Raw genomic sequence first — 24,711 nt, 5'->3', positions numbered from 1 at the left:
CTTTTCCTCTCTGTTTCTCTGCTCACTCATTCTGGAACTACTGTTATTTGGATATTGTATCTCCTGAACTGTTCCTGTAATTCTTAAAACTTTTCCCACGTATTTTTCAGTTTTTGTCTTTTTGCTTAACTTTCTAGGAGATTTTATTACCTTTATTTTCCAACTCTTGTTTTGCATTTTGAAATTTGTTATATTTTAATCTTGATGCATTTTATGTTTTGGGTTTTCTACATGTATACTTGATATGTGTGATTATGTGTGGATAGATATAAAACATATAAACATGGATAAATATGGATCTACTTGTGGTCTTTTGTTTTGTTTTTTTGTTTGTTTTGTTTTTGTTTTTTTTGAGACAGTGTCTTGCTCTGTCACCCAGGCTGGAGTGAATGGTGCGATCTCAGCTCACTGCAAGCTCCGCCTCCCGGTTTCACGCCATTCTCCCACCTCAGCCTCCCTAATAGCTAGGACTACAGGCGCCTGCCACCTCACCCGGCTAGTTTTTTGTATTTTTTAGTAGAGGAGGGGTTTCACGGTGTTAGCCAAGATGGTCTCGATCTCCTGACTTCGTGATCCACCCGTCTCGGCCTCCCAAGGTGCTGGGATTACAGGCGTGAGCCACCGCCACCGCGCCCGGCCGTGGTCTGGTTTTATGTTCTTATTATCTTCCCTCACTTTTCTGAAGATAGTTATTCAATATGCTTTCTTTTGGTTTTCTTCTTCTACCTGAATATTCTTAATTTCTTTTTTTTTTTTTTTTTTTTTTTTTTTGAGACGAAGTCTGGCTCTGTGGCCCAGGCTGGAGTGCAGTGGCCGGATCTCAGCTCACTGCAAGCTCCGCCTCCTGGGTTCACACCATTCTCCTGCCTCAGCCTCCCGAGTAGCTGGGACTACAGGCGCCCGCCACCTCGCCCGGCTAGTTTTTTGTATTTTTTAGTAGAGACGGGGTTTCACCGGGTTAGTCAGGATGGTCTCGATCTCCTGACCTCGTGATCCGCCCGTCTCGGCCTCCCAAGGTGCTGGGATTACAGGCGCGAGCCACCGCGCCCGGCCATATTCTTAATTTCTGTAGAGATGGCTTCTATCCTTATAAACTGCTCAAGATTGAGCATAAGGGTTGAAAATCTGATGAGAAACTTTGAAAAAGTGACTTGGTTTTGTCAACAGTGACAAGGATATCGCTTAATTCAGAGATGATGGAAAATGAATATTAAGTTGGTTAATATTACTTTTTTGCTCAGAGAGGGTCAGTTGTCTGGCTGCACAATCTGACTGATTATTTTCACTCTACAAAATTTTACTCCTGTTTCTGGAGGTTCCAGTAAGGGTTTCTAAGATTCAGTTCAAGTTTATTCTTGGCTTTGCCCATTGCAAGTCTACAATTCAGTTTTCTACACTTTGCTAAATCTATTACCACTTATCTGTGTGCAGTCAACTTCCACAATTATCGTGTCCTCCCCTTCTTTTATTCCCTATGTTTTTGTGTATACCTTTAAAGAATCACTTTATTACTGTCCTCATTGAATTCAATAAATAGTAAATGTGGAAATTACTGTTAAATCTACCACTTTTATTCAGAAGTCGACTTGAACTTTTTATCTACCTTCCAAAGGATTTTGTTCTTTTATTGAACATTCCGGGTTGATTTTATCTGGCACACACTGTAAGACGTACATTTAATGTAGATACGATACTCCTTTTATTTTAATAACAGTTTCTTAAATTGTATCTTTATGTCTTCTGTTTTATTTTTTTTTCAGTCACTGTAAGTATGTTTTTGGCTTTTCTTAGCCTACCCTCCTATCAGTATGATTTCTCTTTCAACTGTCATTAACTCTTTATTTCTATTTCATTTTCCTTAGTTTTCCTAATTTCTGCCCTTCTATACCTTAATAATAGCTTTCCACAGTGTGTGTGTTTTTCTGATTTTATTTTCATGCCTGTGATAGACTTTATTTTTTAATTATTTCTTTATTTCTTTGTTCTTTGAGCTGACATTTCATCTTAGCATCACACCCCTGAGATCTTATATTTCTGCTTTGTTGTTTATGAAGATAGAGGCAGATGCTTCATACATTTTCAAAAACAGGTGCCTAATGTTTTTCTCAATTTCATGGCTTTTTTTCTGGGGGGAAAAGGCAGTGGTAGTTTTTCATCTAATTTTTTTTTGATACTTCGTGTCAGTGTTACACTGTTTTTCTTTTTTAGATAAATGACTCATCTCTGAATAAAACTGCATTATTCCTGGACAAGCTATTCACCATAGATTTATTTTGGTAGGAGTGTTTGCTATAATTCTTAGCTTGCTGATTTCCACAAAGAAAAGACATAGATTTTCTCTGCTGCTTCAGATTAAACCTGCTTCATGAAGCTAGGGTTTAAGTGTTTAATTCTTTCTGTACCTCTGTCTTTTCTACTTCTCTGAAACCAAATGTTGCCATCAGGGTTTATTTTGCCTGCCCAGCTCACCTGAGTTCCTGAACTTGGAGTTGTAAATGTAGAGTATGTTTTAGGCCCTACATTTTCAGACAGTGTATTTTCTTGGTACTTTCTGAGATCTACTATCCTTGAACCCTTTGGGCACTGACGTTGATCTACTTAGCCTCTTATTTCCACCTATTTCCAAATGATCCTGCCCAACCTCAGAAGCTTTTGGAAATTCCAAAAATATTTTGGTGACTAAAGGTATTTTGGTGACTATGTATTATTCCATCTCTTTGTTTTTAAAGCTAGAGTTAGCGGTATTTTATTTTTAGCATTCCCTATTGTTTTCTAAATAGCCTCATCAATGTATAATTTACATTCCACAAAATTTTCTCCTTATATGTACTACATTTTACTGATATTTGATAAGTTTATACAGTTACACAATCATTACCACAATCTAGTTTTACAAACTTTCCATTGCTCCGAAAGTTACCTTGTGCCTGTTAGTAATCAACTCCTAACTGTTTTGTTTTTGTTTTTGTTTCTTTTTAAGATTTTGAAGTTTCTCATTTAAGACTGGGCATGGTGCCTCATGCCTGTAATCCCAGACCTTGGGAGGCTGAGGTGGGAGGATGACTTGAGCCAAGAAGTCCAAGACCAGCCTAGGCAACATAGTGAGACCCAACTCTACAAAAAAAAAAAAATTGAAAAATTAGCCAGGTGCAGTGGCATGCTACTCAGGAGGCTGAGGTGGGAGGATTGCTTGAGCCCAGGAGCACTGCAATGAGCAGAGATCAGGCCACTGCATTCCAGCCTGGGCGACAGAGTGAGAGCCCATCTCAAGAAAACCAAAAAAAAAAGTTTCTCATTTATATAGCTATGATCATTTCAGAAATGACCTATGCTATGTTTTCATTATTAATAATTCTAAGAAGGGTAATGAAAGTTTAATACGGTAGAAGACTAAATAATTCAACATACAACTGCCTCTTGGCATTTATTCTTCTTCTGTTAGGTTTTTTATAGAAGATTTTCCTAGAGCCTCTCAGATAATCTTTCTCAGAGGGTGAGATCATGTGTGATACACTTAAAGCACTGGCGTCAGTTGGGACACACTGGTGTTCATTGCTGCTGTGATTTTGTTGTTGTGAAATGATTTTTCTTTGCAGTGTAATGTTCTGGAGGTTCCATGAAATCAACTGATAATTCTTTAAAGGAAATGAAGCCAGCGTAAACTAGAGGTTCTTAATTATTTCAAGCAAATTAATATAATTTTTAAAATAAATTATACACGCTTTTTTCTTAGAACAATGTTGCTACATTCAAAATGTATCACGATCTATAGCAAAACTGAAAATCATGAGAATTCTAGTTTTAATTTTATTCTCATCACTCTCAGTAGACACTTGGTTGAATAATTCTGTTTCCATGAATTGTAGTTTTCTGAAATCCCCACAATAATTTGTGTTTCTCATAGTAAGGCACCTAACTGGCATGCTAGATGCATTGAAATACTGAGTATGTGGCCAAATTTATAATTATTCCCATGCATTTCCATAAATGAACAAAGATGAATTAAGTGAACTAAAGGGTATGAATCTCATTCTCTGAAGACTCCTAGCTAAAAAGCACAATCTCAGAAGGAGGTTTGTTAAAGTGCTATTTACACACAGCTGTCATTTATTGAGTGCATTCTATTCGCCAGACACAACGCTAAGCACTTTATATAGTTTTTTAAATTTAATAATGCTTCAATCTCCTTTGAGATATTTGACATTTTCCCATTTTATAGAGAAGGAGACTGAGATTTAGACTGGAGGCTTAGAAATGGTGAGGCAAGTATTCAAATCCATACCCTGATTCCATAGCCAAGCTTTTAAACATTCTCCCTTTTATCTTGTATAAATTGGACATCCCTCTATAGCAAATTAGGATATGCTCTATGATTCTTAATGGCAAATAACATAAATTCGGGATGCACTCATCATTTCTACCTAGAGTATGTATGAATGCACTGCTTTTAAAGATTGTCCCGGCCGGACGCGGTGGCTCACACCTGTAATCCCAGCACTTTGGGAGGCCAAGGCGGGCGGATCATGAGGTCAGCAGATCGAGACCATCCTGGCTAACACGGTGAAACCCCGTCTCTACTAAAAATACAAAAAATTAGCCAGGCATGGTGGCGGGCGCCTGTAGTCCCAGCTACTAGGGAGGCTGAGGCAGGAGAATGGCGTGAACCCGGGAGGTGGAGCTTGCAGTGAGCCGAGATGGCACCACTGTACTCCAGGTTGGGCGACAGAGCGAGACTCCATCTCAAACAAAAAAAAATCATCCCTACCACTGTCTTTCCTCACTTATGATATTTATGCAAAGGGATATGTTGGCAACATAAGCACCATATAGACAGCAGAAATGATGATGTAAGTTACTTAGACATTTCAATACTAAAATATTATTTATTTTATAACGTAATGTCATTTTTATCAAATTGTGTGCGATTAATCACTTCAATATCACTAAAGGAGCTGGACAAGCCTGCAATTTAACAGCTCACTCCTGAGCAATTTTTAAAATTTATTTTAGCATTTATCCTTTTCTTAGTAATGTAAAGCATGCCCTAAGAAAGAATAGTTTCAGAGAGCCAATATTCTTTAGAGATGGTATAATTAGTAATTTATACATGATCAGATTTGTTTTACCTTCCTACATAGAAAGAAAATAATCCTTGGGATGTTACATAGTGTAAAATATTGAAGCAATTTTAGGTAAAACATATTAATACTACACAAATTGAGATATATAGCCCACTGCAAATTATGGGTATAATTTGATTTAACATTGATCAAAAGTTTCATATTAAAGTTGTCATGTGTTTTCAGAAAATAAAAAAATTGTATGCAACCAAGCTACTGCATCTTAAATCAAGTCCAAAATCTTTCTCAAAGTATCTACTGTTATATTCTTCAAAGGCAAATGATGTTTGTTTATCTGTTAGTAAAAATTTGTCCAAGTTTAGAAAATGAATCAGGTGAAATACCGTGGGTAAAGAATCTGCCATGGTATTAGTCATCTCCCTTTTAAGTCACCTTCTCTGGGAAAATCTCTCTGGTATCTTCTCTCTCTCTCTCTCTCTCTCTCTCTCTCTCTCTCTCTCTCTCTCTCTGTGTGTGTGTGTGTGTGTGTGTGTGTGTGTGTGTGTGTGTCTGTCTCTCTCTTTCTCTCTTTTTCTGTCTCTCTATCTCTCTGTCTGTCTCTGTCTCTCTCTCCAAGCCCACATATCCACACACATTTATGAACATACATATATATGCATGCTTTCAAAATAAATCCTTCATTAATTGGAGTATAGCAGATAAGTGTATCTTAAGCAGCAGTTCAGTGAGTGTTCACACCTTAAATGTACACATATGACCACTACCTGGATAAATAAAAGAACATTACCAGCACTACTCCAGAAGCTTCTCTTTTTTTTTTTTTTTTTTTAGATTTCCCGGACTGCTGTGGATTTATTTTTATGTATATAGTTCTGACATTTCTTTTTTTTTTTTTTCATTATACTTTTAAGTGCTAGGGTATATGTGCACAATGTGCAGGTTTGTTACATATGTATACATGTGCCATGTTGGTGTGCTGTACCCATTAACTCATCATTTACATTAGGTATATCTCCTAATGCTATCCCTCCCCCCACCCCTACCCCATGACAGGCCTCAGTGTGTGATGTTCCCCTTCCTGTGTCCAAGTGTTCTCATTGTTCAATTCCCACCTATGAGTGAGAACATGTGGTACTTCGTTTTTTGTCCTTGAGATAGTTTGCTGAGGATGGTGGTTTCCAGCTTCATCCATGTCCCTACAAAGGACATGAACTCACCCTTTTTTATGGCTGCATAGTATTCCATGGTGTATATGTGTGATGTTTTCTTTATCCAGTCTATCATTGATGGACATTTGGGTTGGTTCCAAGTCTTTGCTATTGTGAATAGTACCACAATAAACGTACGTGTGCATGTGTCTTTATAGCAGCACGATTTATAATCCTTTGGGTATATACCCAGTAATGGGATGACTGGGTCAAATGGTATTTGTAGTTCTAGATCCTTGAGGAATTGCCACACTGTCTTCCACAATGGTTGAACTAGTTTACAGTCCCACCAACAGTGTAAAAGTGTTCTTATGTCTCCACATCCTCTCCAGCACCTGTTGCTTCCTGACTTTTTAATGATCACCATTCTAACTGGCGTGAGATGGTATCTCATTGTGGTTTTGATTTGCATTTCTCTGATGGTCAGTGACGATGAGCATTTTTTCATGTGTCTGTTGGCTGCATAAGTGTCTTCTTTTGAGAAGTGTCTGTTCATATTCTTCACCCACTTTTTGATGTTTTTTTATTTCTTGTAAATTTGTTTTGAGTTCTTTGTAGATTCTGGATATTAGCCCTTTGTCAGATGAGTAGATTGCAAAATTTTTCTCCCGTTCTGTAGGTTGCCTGTTCACTCTGATGGTAGTTTCTCTTACTGTGCAGAAGCTCTTTAGTTTAATTAGATTACATATGTCAATTTTGGCTTTCGTTGCCATTTCTTTTGGTGTTTTAGACGTGAAGTGCTTCACAGCCAATATCATACTTAAAGGGCAAAACCAGGAAACATTCCCTTTGAAAACTGGCACAAGACAGGGATTCCCTCTCTCAGCCCTCCAATTCAACATAATGTTGGAAGTCCTGGCCACGGCAATCAGGCAGGAGAAAGAAATAAAGGGTATTCAATTAGAAAAGAAGAAGTGAAATTGTCCCTGTTTGCAGATGACATGATTGTATATTTAGAAAACCCATTTGCAGATGACATGATTGTATATTTAGAAAACCCCATTCTCTTAACCCAAAATCTCCTTAACCTGATAAGCAACTTCAGCAAAGTCTCAGCATACAAAATCAATGTGCAAAAATCACAAGCTTTCTTATACACCAATAACAGACAAACAGAGAGCGAAATAATGAGTAAACTCCCATTTACAATTGCTTCACAGAGAATAAAATACCGAGGTATCCAACTTACAAGGGATGTGAAGGACCTCTTCAAGGAGAACTACAAAACCTCTTGATTCTTGATCATTATTCCAACAGCAAACCGTATAGGTTAGCTTACCTGTTTCTGAATTTCACATAAATGGAATCATACAAAGTGTATTATTTTGTTATATGGCTTCTTTCATTTGTTTGTGAGATTCATCCATGTTGTGAGTAGTATTTCAAGTATTTAATTGACGTATTGTTTTTCATTACATGAATATACTACATTTATTCTGTTCTTGATGTAAATTTAGGTTATTTTCAGTTTTGGAGTATGAATAATGCAGCTATAAAAATTCTTCTATATATATGTAGGTGTATGTATGTATTTATATATGTATTTCTATTGGGCATATATCTAAGAGAGAACTACTGAGTCATAGGGAATATGTATGTTCATTTTAGTTGATACGCGTTTTCTCAGTGATAGAACCAAGTTACATTCTCACTAGCAGTGTAAGAGAGTTCCAAACCTTCCAGTGCCTTGACAATGCATGGTATTATCTTTCTGTTTAGCTTTAGCCATTTTTTTGTGGATCCATCATGTTATCCCATTGTCATTTTAAGTTGCTTTACCTTGATGATGAATAAAGTAGAGAATGTTTTTATATCTCTGTTGAGTATTTACATACTCTTTTGTGAAGTACTCTTTCAAGTTTTCTTTCCCATTTTTCTGTTAGATTTGTCCTTCCTTTTTTCCTTATTTGTACAAGTTTATTATTTATTCTGGGAACTGGTTCTTTTTCATAAAATCTATTGAAATTTTTTTCTCCAGCTCTGTAATTGCCCTTTTTAATTTTCCTAATGGTGTTTTTAAAGAACAAAGTTCTTAATTTTAACATAATGCAAGGTATTAGTCTGTTTTAATGGTTAGTGCCTTATGCCCTATTTACAAAATCTTCACCTACCCTAAAGTCATGCAGATATTTTCATGTAAGTTTTAGAAACTTTTTAAAGCCTTTTTCTAAAATAAACCTTTATATTTACATCGACAGGTCATCCATTGTAGGATGTAGGAGATCAGTTTTTACTTTTTTCCCTTATATGAATATCCAACTGATCTGGCACTAATTACTTAAAAGACCACCCTTTCTCCAAACTGTAAGCTCTATTTTGTATTTCTATTACTTTGCTAAATTTTTTCAAGTCTCTTCTTCCTACGTTTTTCACAAATCTCTTTTTATGCTTCTTGAAATATGTCTATCAATGATTTTATTTTTTTCTCCCTTTTTTCTTTAGCTCTGCCAGTTTAGTTTTTATCTTTTTTAAGCTTATTTGTCTATTAATTGAGTTATTTTTTTGAAGAGGCGGTTTTGTTTTTTAAATTTGTGTACAATTTGTACCTGCTTCTGATGAGTATTCTTAAGTTTGCAGTATTTCTTTCTTCTTATTCATCAGTATATTTGCAGACATCTCATGATGCTGCTGGCCTTTTTTCTTCCTTTTCACCTCTTTCTCCTCATCCCATCTTTTTTCTTCTTTTTCTTCTTCGTAATCACTTATCTTGAGTGGGTATAATGGAGGTATCTTAATTGACTAGCAGAAAAGGAAGAATCAGCTGGTGGTTTGAACTTTGTCTTCATAACTACATATTTTTTTTTCATTTTTGTTTCTGCCTGAACTAGTGAATTTGTTCTAGACTAGCAGAAAGCCTTTTTGTTTCATAAGGGTGTCAAGCATGTCTATTTTGGATATGATACTTTACATCAGGAGTGTAGATCAGTATAGTTTCTGTTTCACCTTATCTTACCAAGAACTTACTCTGTAAAAATAGTATATCAGGATGCTAAATGAAATTTAAGACTCCCCTGGCAAATAACCTCTTACTGTCATTCCAAACAACAGGTCACTGGTTTTCCTCCTTAGGGTGAATTCCTTATTTTGGAAGACTCATGCTGTGTCCATTCTGACTCTCTGCTTCTCCATGATCTGTTATGGGGTTATGGACATAGTCAATTCTTGTTTTATGTATAGCTAGAGGTTCATTTGCAATATTTGAGCCTATGAACCTGACATTTATGCTCTCACTCGTATATAGAAATAAAAAGTTTATTTCATAGGACTAGAGAGTGGAATATTAGTTACCACGGGCTGAGTCAGCTGGAGAGAGGGGTTGGGGAGATTTTTGACAAATGATACCACATTTCAGTTAGATAGGAGGAATAAATTCAAGTGACCTCTTGAATAACATGATCACTATAGTTAATAACAATATATTGTATACTTTAAAATGCTGGAAAAAATAGATGATAAATGTTCTCACCACAATAATAACTACGTGAGGTAATGAATACATCAATTAGCTAGATTTACTCATCCCACTATATATACACATATATATATACGTATATATATAGTGGGAAGTGTGTGTGTGTGTATATATATATATACACACACACACACTTCAAAACATGTGGTACATGATAAGTACATGGAATTTCATCTACCAATTACAAATAATAAAACTATTTTAATTTTTAAAAATATAAATATTATAAACCATTTTTGTTATGAAATACGATACCAAAAATGTATTAACTATTTTCATTTAGATGCTTTAGTTTATTGCTGGTTTTCTTTTTAAATAAATCTTTTAAAATTAATCCTGATTTTTTTTAATTTTACTTTTCAGATGCAACAACTGTTCCATGAAAATTATGAACACAATCGGAAGGGTTACATCCAAGACCTTCACAATAGCAAAATCCATGCAGCTATAACACTTCACCCCAACAAAAGACCTGCATACCAATACAGGCTGCATAATTACATGCTCAGCCGCAAAATTTCTGAACTTCGCTACCGCACCATCCAGCTCCACAGGGAGAGTGCCCTGATGAGCAAGCTCAGTAACACAGAAGTGAGCAAAGAGGACCAGCAGCTGGGAGTGATACCTTCTTTCAACCACTTCCAGCCTCGGGAGAGAAATGAAGTGATAGAATGGGAGTTCCTGACAGGGAAGCTCCTATACTCAGCAGCTGAGAACCAGCCCCCTCGACAGAGCCTCAGTAGCATTTTAAGAACAGCACTGGATGACACTGTCCTACAGGTAATGGAGATGATCAACGAGAATGCCAAGAGCAGAGGACGGCTCATTGACTTCAAGGAAATTCAGTATGGCTACCGTAGAGTTAACCCCATGCACGGGGTAGAGTACATTTTGGATTTGCTCCTTTTATACAAAAGACACAAGGGAAGGAAACTGACTGTGCCAGTGAGACGTCATGCCTATCTTCAGCAGTTGTTCAGCAAGCCTTTCTTCAGAGAAACCGAAGAGCTAGATGTCAACAGTCTTGTGGAGAGTATTAACAGTGAAACTCAATCATTCTCCTTTATATCTAATTCTTTAAAGATATTATCCTCTTTTCAAGGTGCCAAAGAAATGGGAGGGCACAATGAAAAGAAAATACACATTCTCGTTCCTCTCATCGGAAGATATGACATTTTCTTGAGATTCATGGAGAACTTTGAAAACATGTGTCTTATCCCAAAGCAGAATGTAAAGTTGGTCATTATCCTTTTCAGTAGGGATTCTGGCCAAGATTCCAGCAAGCATATTGAGCTGATAAAAGGATACCAGAACAAATACCCCAAAGCAGAAATGACCCTGATCCCAATGAAGGGAGAGTTTTCCAGAGGTCTTGGTCTTGAAATGGCTTCTGCCCAGTTTGACAATGACACTTTGCTGCTATTTTGTGATGTTGACTTGATCTTCAGAGGAGACTTTCTCCAACGATGTAGAGACAATACAATTCAGGGACAACAGGTGTACTATCCCATCATATTTAGCCAGTATGACCCAAAGGTAACAAATGGGGGAAATCCTCCCACTGATGATTACTTTGTATTCTCAAAAAAGACTGGATTTTGGAGAGACTATGGATATGGAATCACCTGTATTTACAAAAGTGATCTTCTAGGTGCAGGTGGATTTGATACCTCAATACAAGGCTGGGGACTAGAAGATGTAGATCTCTACAATAAAGTCATTCTATCTGGCTTAAGGCCCTTTAGAAGTCAAGAAGTAGGAGTGGTGCATATTTTCCATCCAGTTCATTGTGATCCTAACTTGGACCCTAAGCAGTATAAGATGTGCTTAGGATCCAAGGCAAGTACTTTTGCCTCAACCATGCAACTGGCTGAACTCTGGCTAGAAAAACATTTGGGTGTCAGGTACAATCGAACTCTCTCCTGACAGTCCAGGCAACACATTTTGCCTTTTTAAAGGGGAGTTTACCTCATTGTTGGTTGTTGTTATTTTTATTTTATTGTTATTTTTATTATTATTATTGTAATAATTTTATTTTGTTGTCCTGGTCTTAAACTACTCTTGGTTGTCTTCCTAAGGGTGTTTTTTGACCTCAAGCAAGAAGAGTCTGCAGTTCACTGATGTTTCAGATTTCTACTGAAGTCAATATGTGTTATTACTTTTATATATCTTTATTTGAGATTGAGTTAAATCATGGCAATCAAAATGACTTTTGAAACTCATTCATCACAAGAGACAGCTTAGAAGAATGTTCTCTTTGGGCTTAAAGATGCAATATCGACTTTTATTTGGTTTCTCAAACTCAATGTGATACAAATATTTACTGGTGAAAGGTACCACAAAAGTGCTTTATGCTTCCTATGGGGAAGGGACTCTGTAACATAAACTTGAGTTTTGTAATTTATACAAGGACTTAAATATATAGACAATAATTTTCTTCATCTTTAGAATTTTTAAAGTAAATGAACACCTATGATTGTATGTTTATTTTTTAAAAAAAGTTTTAAAAATTGAGGAGTTTTGTTCCACAAGCAACCGGTACTGGCTACCCTGGTCTTATGACAATTATGAGCTCCTCACAACTGTCTGCTATAAATGCGAATGAACTTTATTTTCTCAAGGAAATATGATTTAATTAAATATTCATGTACATTTTAGAAGCTTTATGAAATAATGTCCTTCATTTGCTGGCAAGAAGATAAAATATGACAGAACCTGTTTATTTAAAATAAAACACAGGTATAGCAGTATTCTTTTTCAAAAATGCCGACAAGGTTTTGTTGTTTCCTTTTACTCATACTTGATACGTTTCTGTTCATACTCACCAAAATATGCTTGCTGAGCAGGCTTGAAAAGTTAACAAGGGATTATGGTATGCTGTTTGTATTATTATCCTGGAAAACCTAGCCTTCATAGGTGATTAACTGAGCAATTTCTTTTCTTTTCTTTTTTTTTTTTTTTTTGAGACAGAGTCTCGCTCTGTCGCCCAGGCTGGAGGGCAGTGGCCGGATCTCAGCTCACTGCAAGCTCCGCCTCCCGGGTTCAGGCCATTCTCCTGCCTCAGCCTCCCGAGTAGCTGGGCCTTCAGGCGCCCACCACCTCGCTTGGGTAGTTTTTCGTGTTTTTTAGTAGAGACGGGGTTTCACCGTGTTAGCCAGGATGGTCTCGATCTCCTGACCTCATGATCCGCCTGTCTCGGCCTCCCAAAATGCTGGGATTACAGGCTTGAGCCACCGCTCCCGGCCGAGCAATTTCTTTACTCAATAATTTACGATCTGGGAGAAACCTTCCTCAATCTCTTCAGCTTTGGGATCAAGCGAACCCAAGAACAGCTCAAAACTTGCCTTTAATATGGGTTGGTAGGTCTCTCAAAAGTCACTGGGGAAATGATTAATATCACATCAATTTTATAAAACACATCAGGAAATATCTCATTTAGCTTTACATATCATTCTTTCTTTGACCTGGATCAGTGGTGTCCAGTTTCTAGAAAAGCATAATTGGGTTAAAGAAGTATAAGAGAAAATGAACATCCATGCAAAGGAGTGTCATTAAGGCATATTGTAAAAGTCTTATTTTGTAAATAGGTAATACATTTGCATGGTTCCAAAATCAAACAAAATTTTTAAATATCTAACGTTGTTGGCCCCACTCCCCATCCACCCATATCTGTCACCTGACCACACATGACCATTGTTTGGGCTGTGTGAGTGGTTTGTGCATGTCTTTCTAGAGTTTCTGAAGCACAAATTTTATTTTTTTAACCCTCTATACACAAAATGTAGTATATTATACATATTGTTCTGTACTTTGATGTTCTGTTTCTACTTAATGAAAAAATAATTTGCATCAAAATTGATTTAAGTGATTGTTGTAAATTGTTGCCATTAGTTTTACTGAATGCCATGAGGCCACATATCATTTGCGTTGGTGATGGATTCCTTACATATTGACAATCTCTTTTACTGAAGACATTTTGGGAGCCTTAACAAATATCATTGCTTAATATTAGGACAAACAGGATGGCAGTATCCTTAACTATAACTTGTAATCTTAATAATGTCAAATTCATTAGAAAATAATTAATGGAATTTTTAGATATTAAAATGCTCATCTTGACAGGGCCAACAATTCAAAATTGATCTCTGCTCTAATATTGTCTCTGACTTTCACAAACCCTCACTCTAATAACTTACTTTGCTATATTACAAGACTTAGCTCTCTTGCAGGTTTTATTTTCCTGAACACTAAATATTTTAACATTCAGTAAACATAGTCATCTGGGAAGATCTATTACCAAATAATAAGCATTAAGTATTTTGTTAATGAAGAAAGGAAATCAGGGACTGATCTTTAACTCAGACAAATGAAATAAGAGGGAGTTTTACAGAGGTAATAAATGTAAAGGCCTAGTTTAAAACTCCAAGACTTAGAGAGTTATGAAGCAGCTGCCAGGGGATGAAGTGGCATTCTGTATTATATGATGAAACCATGCTGATGAAACCAGGGAATACAGAGACCTCATTTGAACTTAATTACACATATATACACTCTACTGTTAGTATACTTTAAATCTATTACATAATTTTGCATTCAGCCTTCATATAATCTTTTACAGGCAATGCAGTATTACCTCACTGAATATATGGGGAGAATGATGATAGTAAAATTGAGTGTTTTTCTATCCATGTAGTATCAATTACCTAAAGCCTTTAAGTTTGAAGGGCAAGACACTATGAATGCAACCAAAAAAGCACAATATATGCAGGTGAAGTAGTCCATACATTGTAGTGTTACCTTATTTGGATAGCTGTAGATGTTCTGTTTCAATGTCACCCCAAGAATAATTTCATCAGCCTTCAATGTCTTCTTACTGCTCATCTGCTGTCCACTCAGCACCACACTATGCATTTTATTTTTAAGTTTAATCCTCAGAACAATTCTCAGAATATTGGTATTACTTTCTTCATTAAACAGATATGGAAACTGAAGCCACACATGGTTAAGTAACTTGTCCCGGGTTCACACAGTTGGTATGCTGTAGAGGTAAGATTTAAACAAAAGCCTGTCTGAATCTGAAGCCCCTGTTTTTTCACTCTGCCTCATGGCTTCTCAGTTGCTAGAGGGATGTAGAAAACAATGGCAGCGAGTGCAAAAGGCCTCCTGACATCATGCACATGTGAGATCCACTAGTCAGTTTGCTCCTGCTGAACACTCTTTCTGGGCAGAGCTAAATTTGTGGATGTTTGCTCAGTTAAAGCCTCTTCCGGATTTAATCTCAAGCATCTACCACTTTGCTAGATCCTTCTGTGTACCATTGTGTCAGGGAAGGGTAGAGTTTTTCTGTCTACCTGCTCAAACATGGCTGAACTTCAGCAAGGAAAAAAACTGTCCAGAAGTTCTGATGGATGCCAACAATATCCCTTCTATATCATCTCAGCCCCTGAGTGTAGAAACTGTTCACACTGATGAACACCACCAAGTAATTGCTTGACTCTTTCTGTCACTTTACCCATATGGACTTGGTATAATCAATGTTATCAGTGCTGAAATAGTTCTCAATTTAAGAGTTGAGCCCATTATGCCTAGTTAATAGATACGGAACTACAGGAAGGAAACACTCAAATGTGTAGACTGGTAGTCCAAACAAGAGAATAAATATTCCCTGAAAAGGTAGATTAGGAAGTTTCTTTGTTTTTAGCATACGAAACCTGGAGACCATCTCTAGACAGCAGCCCCATGACTGGGCTACTCTCATTTCATTTCCAGAGGAGCCCTGGAAAGTTCTTTCTTCTAGGAGTAGGGTTCACCAGATAAGGTTCCCTTCTAATAGTTTCAGATTGCTCACATGAGAGGCTGTGGGCCTGCCTACCCTGTTGAACCCTCAGCTAGGACTTCCTTGTCCTGGGGACTATATTCTAAGGTAGACCTGGATCTAGAAAGAGATTGCTGTCTCTCTTCCTTTCTTCTTCCTACCCAACAGAAAACATGCTTATGCTGGTAAAATATAAATAACCAACAGAATATCTGTAGCTTCATATTACCTTGATGATAAGATTTATATGGAGAAATTAAGGTTTTGACATATTTTACATTATATGATCAAGCTACATTTATTTCCCTGCTACCTCCTGCTTTCTAAGTCACTGTACCTGTGACCCTACAAGTTACAGGAACCTTGTGTGCCTTATCCTAGCAATATCTCTATCTAAGAGTAGATACTGGTAATCTGAAGACTACTGGTAATCTGAAGAATTGTCCACTTAATCTCTCATTTGTGCTTAATTGTTGATGGCACAATCTCTTCAGGAAGTAGCCTGCAATTGTGGATATTACAGAGTGAATGAGAAAAACGGTGTCTTTAGGGACAATACAAGAATTTGTTATCAGTTCTTAGTGCTGTTTACTTGCCTACCTTCCCCATTCACATTCTTATTAGCATCTTAATCCCTGTCAAACATACAGTGTTGGAGCATTCTGCCTGTGCTGAGGCCAGGAGCCTCCTAGACCTTTGTTTTCAACTAGTGGCAATAGTGGTGCCAGGTTGGAGCCTCTGGATATGCCAGTGTGGTTCTGCCTCTGTCTGCCCCACAGCCTCCTTCACATGCTGGCTGTGCTGCCAAGCTTGCCACGACAGACGGTGGGAATGATGTGAGGGACCGGCAATGACTCATGCTCCCAGGTGGTGATACAGTCAGCATCTGCATCAAGCAACAAACTACTTGGCACTGGCACAAAGTGCCAGGATATTCTATTGTCAACTTCAATTTGACACCCAGTTGTCCATTTCCCTCTTCCTTTCTGATCTCAAAAACTGCCAAAGTCTAAGACATATTTTGGATTTCACTCCATGCAGGATTTTATTTCAATCAAATTCAATCAATATGTATTGTGTTTATAGGTTGGTGTCAATGCTGAGATTCTTCAGTTTTGTTATCCATTATGCATGGGTACACCTTTGCTATTCCTTTACCATCCAACCCCCATCTTTATAGACTTAATTCTGGAGGATTTGGTGAACATCATATTAGAATGGTAAAATTGTATATTAAATGGTCCTATTGTTAAAAGACTTCCAACAGAAAAAAAAAAAAACAGTAACAACAACAACAAAGAAACCACAATACTTGCTCATATCTGTAATGTTAACTGATTAGCAAATATTTATTGGAACTTGTTTGGGAACAATACTCTCAAGTGGAAACTCCTAGACTGTGAAAACATGCATCATCTGGAAGCAAACCTCTCAGTACTATTAGGCCTCCTTCCTTGGGACTGTTTTCCATCTCTTTCTCAGTTCTCCCACAGCCACTATCCCTTAGTCTCCCACAAACACAGTTTCTTATTTTGTCCAAGTGGGGCTAAGTGTGTGTACAAACCAAATGGAATCTAAGTCCTACAGTTGAATTTCAAATACAGACATGAATCTACCTCAGTTGTTCCATTTTGATTCTTGCAACAAAGGTTCAAATTGACATTGGTCAAAAATAACTAAGTTAATATAAAAATGAAAAATACCTTCAACTGTAGGGTTTGCCACCATCCCAATACAAGGTTCATATAAAAATGAAAATAAATACCTCCAATCATAGGGTTTGCCACCAGCTCCAATCATTTTTAATATGTAACCTATTAAATGCTCTGTCACCACAATGACTCTCAAGCTCTTTTCCCTTTCTCTTCCATACCCACCAAAGTGGATCCAACACCTACTTCTAAAAGAAGTATCTTTAATAGTAAAGAAGCAAAATGTTAAAGACATGGTACTAAGAAAATGCATTATTTTCTGCTTTTTAACTTGACTCCTAGTCTTCATACCATTCTAACATGTTGATGACCTACTTTAAAATTTTTTTCTTTTTTTCCTGCCATTAAGATCTTCCCCATCTCTCTAACTTAGAAACTAGATGATACAAACTACATGCAGTTTAGACTACAAGTTTTAGTATGAGGATTGAGAAGTTACTATTATATAATTCATGAGCTTGAAGTACAAAGTTAGCATACATTTTTCAACTCTTTTTCTTCAGTCATCTTGGCCTATTTAAAGTGTACTGGAGTATACTTCTTTTTAGTCGACTGGAATGCCAGAGGCTTTTCTACAGCTTCTTGAGTTTTTAGACTAGAAACTGAAGGCAGAGAAGTTTGATCCCCTTCGATTGCTTCCATTTCTCAATTAATCTTTTCAACATTATATTCAGGCTTGTACTTTAATGAAAAAAAGGATTGCATGAAAATAGAAACTGAATTAATTATTCATTTATTTAAAGAAAAAGACTTCATGAATAATATAATGTATATTTTTAGAAACTATCTTGCCTTTGCAAACTAAATAATTCACAATGAATTATATGTTTATATGTATTTTATATTTCTGATAGTTCATTATATTGAATGAGGAATATTAAATAATTATGTTTTAGTTGTCACTGTTTTCTCAATATTGATCATGTTCATAATTTTATATTCTACATAAGACAAACATTTCTTTTAATAAGCCTAAGACATCAGAAAGGGCATGTGATAAAAATGGAAATAAATTATCATTGCTCATAATCATCATTTTTTTCATTTACACCTGTTTCCACCCAATGTGCAGTCAATTTAGAGAAAGGTCATTTTGTTTTCAAACACTTCTATTTGTTACTTTATACAAGAAGCTACTTCAATAAGGGAGGAGAAAAAGCAAAATGCTTTTATTGTTATTATTTTAGTAGTTACTATTCATTAAGTGCTTACCTATTCTGCACTGTTACTCAGAAAAATTATCTTCTTTGAGCTTCATCAGCTCTAAAGTAGATATCATTATCCCTATTTTACAGGTGAGCAAAATAAATTTCAGAGATTTATTTTGCTCTCAAAAATGACAATGTCTGAATTTGCTCTGGGACTCAACCCAGCTCAAATGTGTTTGGTTCATCTGCCGCAGGTGGACCCAGAAAGTTCATCTGTGTCCAGAGCACATACTTTCGCCAGTATACAGTAAGATAGACAGGATAGAGTATCTACCCATCTACCTTCAGAAATTCTTTACGGGGTTCTTTAAGCAAGGCTGGTATGTATTTATATTAGTATCAGGTCATTCATGGCATATTTCTGGCAGCAACATTTTCTTCCTTCTTTTATTTCTTTTACTGAGCTAACATACACCAAAGCCTTATTTGAGACAAACGGCCAGTATGACATCTCATTTTGTTCAAACTACTGTCTCAACAGCATCAATTTACAGTAACTAACTGGATTGTCCATAATGCCACAATTCATGATTTTGCCACAATAAAACATCCTAAAAAATATCATATATTATGAAAATGAGACTCACAGATAGTGGGACATATTTCTACCAGAAAGACTTCAAAACTCCCCAGACTGCATAACTTTTGGAATAAAATCACATGCTTATATGTTTTTTAAACGTATAATTCATTGTGCTTACTTTTCACCTAAATATAAATAAGTTTATCAAACCTATAAGTTTATGCTTCTAAGATGTATGATTCATTGTTTCTACTCTGACGGCTTCTATATAATTTCTTGATTTATTAGTTTATTATTTAATGAAGTAACTTTTGACTGAGTCATATAGAAAAATGTCAAGTGCATTTTTGAAAAAGCAGATATTATGGGGCAATTTATGACAATATTTTTGTTAAGAAAAAAAAGTTCTAGGCCACGAGCGGCAGCTCACACCTGTAATCCCAGCACTTTGGAAGGCCGAGGCAGGTGGATCACTGGAGCTCAGGAGTTCCAGACCAGCCTGGCCAACACAGTGAGATCTGTCTCTACTAAAAATACAAAAATTATCCAGGCATGGTGGCACAAGCCTGTAATTTCAGCTACTTGGGAGGCTAAGTCACGAGAATAGCTTGAACCCAGGAGGAAGAGGTTGCAGTGAGCCAAGATCATGCCACTGCACTCCAGCCTGGGTGACAGAGTGAGACTCCATCTCTAAACAAACAAACAAACAACAACAACAGCAAAAACTCTATTGTGAATCAGTTGCAGGTACTATTCTCTGAGCATCCTTTATTCAGACAAGAAATTTGAACTTTATATTTCTTTACAAAAAAAAAAATACTGCATAGAAATTGAGGTCCTTTAAGGAGAATTTCCTAATAAGAAAATTAGTCCCTTACTCCTTCTGTGCTTTTATATATTTTTCTGTATTCTCTTTTTTTCTTGACCTTTTTTTAATACGACTGCCTTCATCTTTATGGAGAAACTTGTTCCTTCACCAGCAATTCTAACCTGTAGTTCTTTTATTTTCCTTGTTCTATGTAGCTGGCTCTCCTCCACGTGGGCAGAATAGCTGAATTCATTTCTCATTCTAATTGGTTTCTTCAGAATCTTTAGAAATTGAAGATATTATAATAGTATAATATTTGGCTGTACATTTAAAATGTTTTTTCCATGGCTATTTCATCAAGTCTTTTTTTTTTTTTTTTTTTTGAAACTGAGTCTTGCTCTGTTGCCCAGGCTGGAGTGCAGTGGCGCCATCTCGGCTCAGTGCAAGCTCCACTTCCTGGGTTCACGCCATTCTGCCTCAGCCTCCCGAGTAACTGGGACTACAGGCGCCTGCCACCATGCCCTGCTAATCTTTTTGTATTTTTTAGTAGAAACGGGATTTCACCGTATTAGCCAGGATGGTCTCGATCTCCTGATCTCGTGATCCGCCCACTTCGGCCTCCCAAAGTGCTGCGATTACAGGCATGAGCCACTGCCCCTGACCTCATCAAGTATTTTTTAAACATTGATTTTTTTAACTGTATCTCAAAATAGATCAAACGGTCCATTTAAGTCCAATAATATTTAATAATTAATGTAGTTTGAAAAACTGGGAATTGCCTTACAAATCATGGGATTCATTTTGTTTCAAAATAATATTTAAGAATATTTAGTCTCCACTGATTTTTGAAGCCTCAACTTGGTATTTGAATTAGGATGTTTTAAAACTCCAAAAAGAAGCAGGATTTGGATCATAGATAGTTTCATGATTGATGCTTCTCTTCTTAAAAGTCTCTAGAGCTTTCCAAATTTACTTAGGATAACATGTAAACTCCTTTCCTTGGTGTTTAAAACCTGCTGCACGGCACTTGCTCCTGTCTCCTCTCTGTTCTCTACTCTCTCACTCCACCTGGTTCATTGTGCTCCCTTCATACCAGCCTCTGTTTGGACTTGAAGTGTGCCAACCTGGCTCCCACCTTTGTGCCTCTTCCCAGGTTATTCTCTGAGCTTGGAAAGTTTGCCCTTGAAGTTTTCTCAGTTGGTTCCTTTTTATAATTGAGGTCTTACCACACATTTTACCTCACCAGAGAGGCTTTTCTGACCACTCAATCTTTAATAGCTTCTTCTGCCACCTCCTCCAAGTTATTTTCATTTACTTCTCTGTTTATTCTCATCACATTGAAACAGCATCTCACATACCTCTATCTGGTATATTCTGTTTACAATGAATCTGGAATATTCATTATTTACTTTTAAAATACACCCCCTTGTCCTTCCTCCCTAAAATAAAGTGCTTTATAAGAACAGGGACCCTCACTATCTGTCTTGCTCAGTGCTGTGCCCTCAAATGCTAGAATAGAGCCTTGCTCAGGGATCTCAATGTCAAGAGCATGAACCTGATTGGAGAGGGCATCTCAGACTCAGTTCATTATTCCTTCTCTCCATTTGTGTCTTCTCTACCTCCTACTTTCTTTAATCTCTCTTCTCTCTTAACAAGCCATTTTCATTCATTTCAGCCTTGTGGATTTGGAGCTTCATTGCACATTGTGTCATTTATTATTTTACCCTGTTTGTTTCTTATACATGTATTAGCAAGTCTTCCATCTTTTGCCATAAGCTGAATATTTGTTAAATACTAGGTAATGCAGGAAAAAGTACCTTCCCCACTTGTAATAATAACAAAACACAAAAGAGCAACCCCAGAATTAAAAGTATCCTTCAGGATATCAGCAAGGATACTATGACTTCTTTCTTTCTTTTCCCTACTCTGCACAATTATGGCAGATTCTCTTTAAAAGTTTTTTCTTCCAAAATGTGAAAATAAACTGTGTCTCTGAGTGTCCTTGTATTGTCATCTAATGTTTCCATTTAAATCTCTCATATGTTTGAAGTTTCAGCACTGTGACAGAAGTTCTGCATTTTTGTGGAATCTGGACAGCTCTGGCATCTATCAGTGACCCTTGTGGGCTCAGGGGTCCACTTTGTCAAAGGGTTTAGAGCAGATTCTGATACGAATGGATCTGTATTAGCAAATCTTACCAGGTACAGAATTCCAATGGGGTCCTTAATACAAAGATAGCAGTTGTCAATTAATTCACAAAGACATATTCATTGTCCCCATGTTATCATCTCTCCAATATCCAAAGCCTTCTTAGAAGCAAACAGCAAAAAATGATTGTTTGGTTAAGCACAGGTTTAGAATTAATCAAAATGAATGATTTTAATGCATATTGCCATCAAACTATGTGGCCTGGATAGGCAGAGGAGCCTCTACCAGGATGACTCCAACTAGATGACTGTTTCCCAACATCAAGGACTTTCTTTACTCACACTTCCATTGCTACAGGAAAATGCAGGCTATTCACCCAATGTGTGTTACTATATTCTGGTTTTAGTCATAAATGAAATTTAAATCAGAGTGTTATGTGCATGTATCAGTCATGTTCTAGAGGGTATAATATTCTAACCTATTTCATCTATAGAATTTATTAAACTATATTTAGTAGAATATCAACTAGGGCAGATTGAAAACTTGCATTCTATGCAAAAGCAATTATAAAAACCTGCATTTTACCAGTGTGCATCAGCGACTAATGGTCAGGCAACAAAGACAAAAGAGAATTAAAATGATCACATGTCTGCAGAGTCTTGATCTTACTCTAGTTACACACTTGCTTTTTAAGGTCAACTATATGAACTTTGCAACTAAATGAGAACTAGTACATAAAGGCAGCATCTTCTAAGCAATCAATTGAAAAGTGACTAGCCAAAGCTAATGACTAATGGCTATTGATATGTTAAATCCATCACACAAGTATATATAAATAAAAGAGAGTTGGGTTATATGAAAGAAAATTCATATGTGACTTTTACCTTGCCCTTTGCTAGCTCCCAATTATCTCTGGCTTCTTCAGTGTAAGCGTATGAAGAACTATGAAACAGCCCAGACAACTCTGGTCTCCCAAAACTTGATGAACTCTGTCTTCTTCTTGCTGCCTTTTTAGCCTCCATGTTGACCATTATTCTTCTGTTATACAACATGCTTTCATGATGGATATATTAAACATGGTTACAGGTTATGTTAGCTTCATCATTACATTAAAATCTATAATGAGATTTGGGGATGATTCTCTGATATCAGAAGCCACACACATGCATACTCTGTCTTAAAACAAGCTACTTCTATAATTTATTCCCATTAAAGTTTACTAAGAACTACCTAATGCAAGACACTGTTCAGGGTTGGGCATGTCAAATTGGGAAAACTTCATCTACAACAATCTCATCCATTTCATAAAAGTGAGAGAAATAATTTTCTGCTTCACTGACAGCCACTTGGCCCTTGCTCCCAAATTGGTAATGCACAGAATTTGGAGTTTAGCTAAAGTTTTATGCAATTCTATTGATTAAATAAATGCTTAATTTTAATCTTGAGCGATATTTTTAAACAAATAGCACTAACTTTAATAAAATATTTTTATTTGAAGAACATTATAGAAAAAGGATGAAGACAGAAACCTGATTAACAGACTCAAGGAGCTCCAAACCCCAGCCCACATTGCATTCACTACAAGACAGGGAATTTTACCCCATAGACCACTTTCCTAAGTTTTATATCTGTCTTTACTAGTCCTGACAGAAAACATGAGGTTTCTGACACAGAAAACAGAATGATTACCTACAAAAATCTTGTATTGGTTTCCCACACCCCAATCCCCTACAGGGTGATGTGATGAAAGTCAGATGTACCCAGTTTGTGCAAGAGGAGAGAGGTCTGTTCCACAGGAGAGGAACCCTCCGAATTATACATTTCTGAGCTTTCATAGAACGGCTGTCATAGTTGCCCATCCTCCCTTCAGAAGAAAGAGAAATCATATCTTCTAATATAAACAAATTCTCTCTGGGAAGAGAAAGAGAATGTCTCCAGAATCACTACCCTTTGTCATCTAACAAATGGTTCCAGGGGAGTAAAATCTGAATCTCTCCAGGACATATCTGAATTTAATTTTCAAAGGGTTCTTGCCACTCATTCATGTTTGAATCCAGGTTACTAGCATTCAGAAAGCTCACATCATGAAAATATTTATGAGACATTTCCTCCTGACAGTCCACTGTTATCCCTCTTCAGATCAACTCTTAGTAACTGAACAGTATGTGGTGTGCTAAGGGAGTGTCCAGAGCATGAAACTGCTTTACTGTCCGGGCTGGGAATCAGCCATACTTTGTCTTAATTCCTATTCAAAAATGCTTCATTTTCTGTTAATCTTTGGTTATCAAAGTGAGTGTATTTTTCCTTTCCTCACAATTCTCTTACTTGTCAATAACTCAAAAAATTAGGCTGAAAACTCTTGTTTATATCAATTCAAAAGACTAAAGGAAGCATTATAATAATTATTTCCAAATTGAAAATCAAGTCTGACTCAATGTTTTTGTCTAGAAAATTCTTAGAAACTTTCTCCTGAAAAAAAAATAACGCTCACCTGTATATATCAGTTATTCATTTCCTCTTGTTTCATTTTGCTGTCCATAACCATTCATTGGAATTGCATTGTTTAGGAAGAAACATGATATTTTAATGTTAAATATCCATACTTACACGTTTAAAAATAATAATTTCATCTGAAGTTACAGTGTGGTTATCAAAGGCTTCTTTTCAATTGAAATGGAATTTTAACATTAGGATTGTATTTGGCTTATCCCTCCAATGAAAGGTTTTCTCCTGACA

General features: G+C 36.6%; 1 protein-coding gene and 1 long non-coding RNA gene across 2 annotated transcripts in view; one reads left to right on the top strand and one right to left on the bottom strand.

The window, feature by feature from the left end:
• The window catches only part of LOC105467207 (chondroitin sulfate synthase 3), a 292,371-nt gene extending 274,392 nt beyond the window's left edge, over positions 1 to 17,979 (top strand). The window contains exon 3 of the mRNA XM_011716697.3: positions 10,125 to 17,979. Coding sequence (XP_011714999.1) covers positions 10,125 to 11,687 — 1,563 coding nt within the window. The 3' untranslated portion in view covers positions 11,688 to 17,979. The remainder of the gene's footprint in view (positions 1 to 10,124) is intronic.
• On the bottom strand, positions 17,834 to 24,511 carry LOC139363774 (uncharacterized). The gene is made up of 3 exons (XR_011624701.1): positions 24,467 to 24,511; positions 22,860 to 23,028; positions 17,834 to 17,969 (listed from the first exon to the last, which is right to left on the bottom strand). It is a non-coding gene; the product is annotated as an uncharacterized lncRNA (long non-coding RNA).
• Positions 24,512 to 24,711: the final 200 nt, after the last annotated feature.

Source organism: Macaca nemestrina, chromosome 6, assembly GCF_043159975.1.
Source record: "Macaca nemestrina isolate mMacNem1 chromosome 6, mMacNem.hap1, whole genome shotgun sequence".
In the NCBI taxonomy this organism is placed as follows: domain Eukaryota; kingdom Metazoa; phylum Chordata; class Mammalia; order Primates; family Cercopithecidae; genus Macaca; species Macaca nemestrina.
Note: the sequence above shows the minus strand (reverse complement) of the source record. Positions and strands in the feature narration are given on the sequence as shown.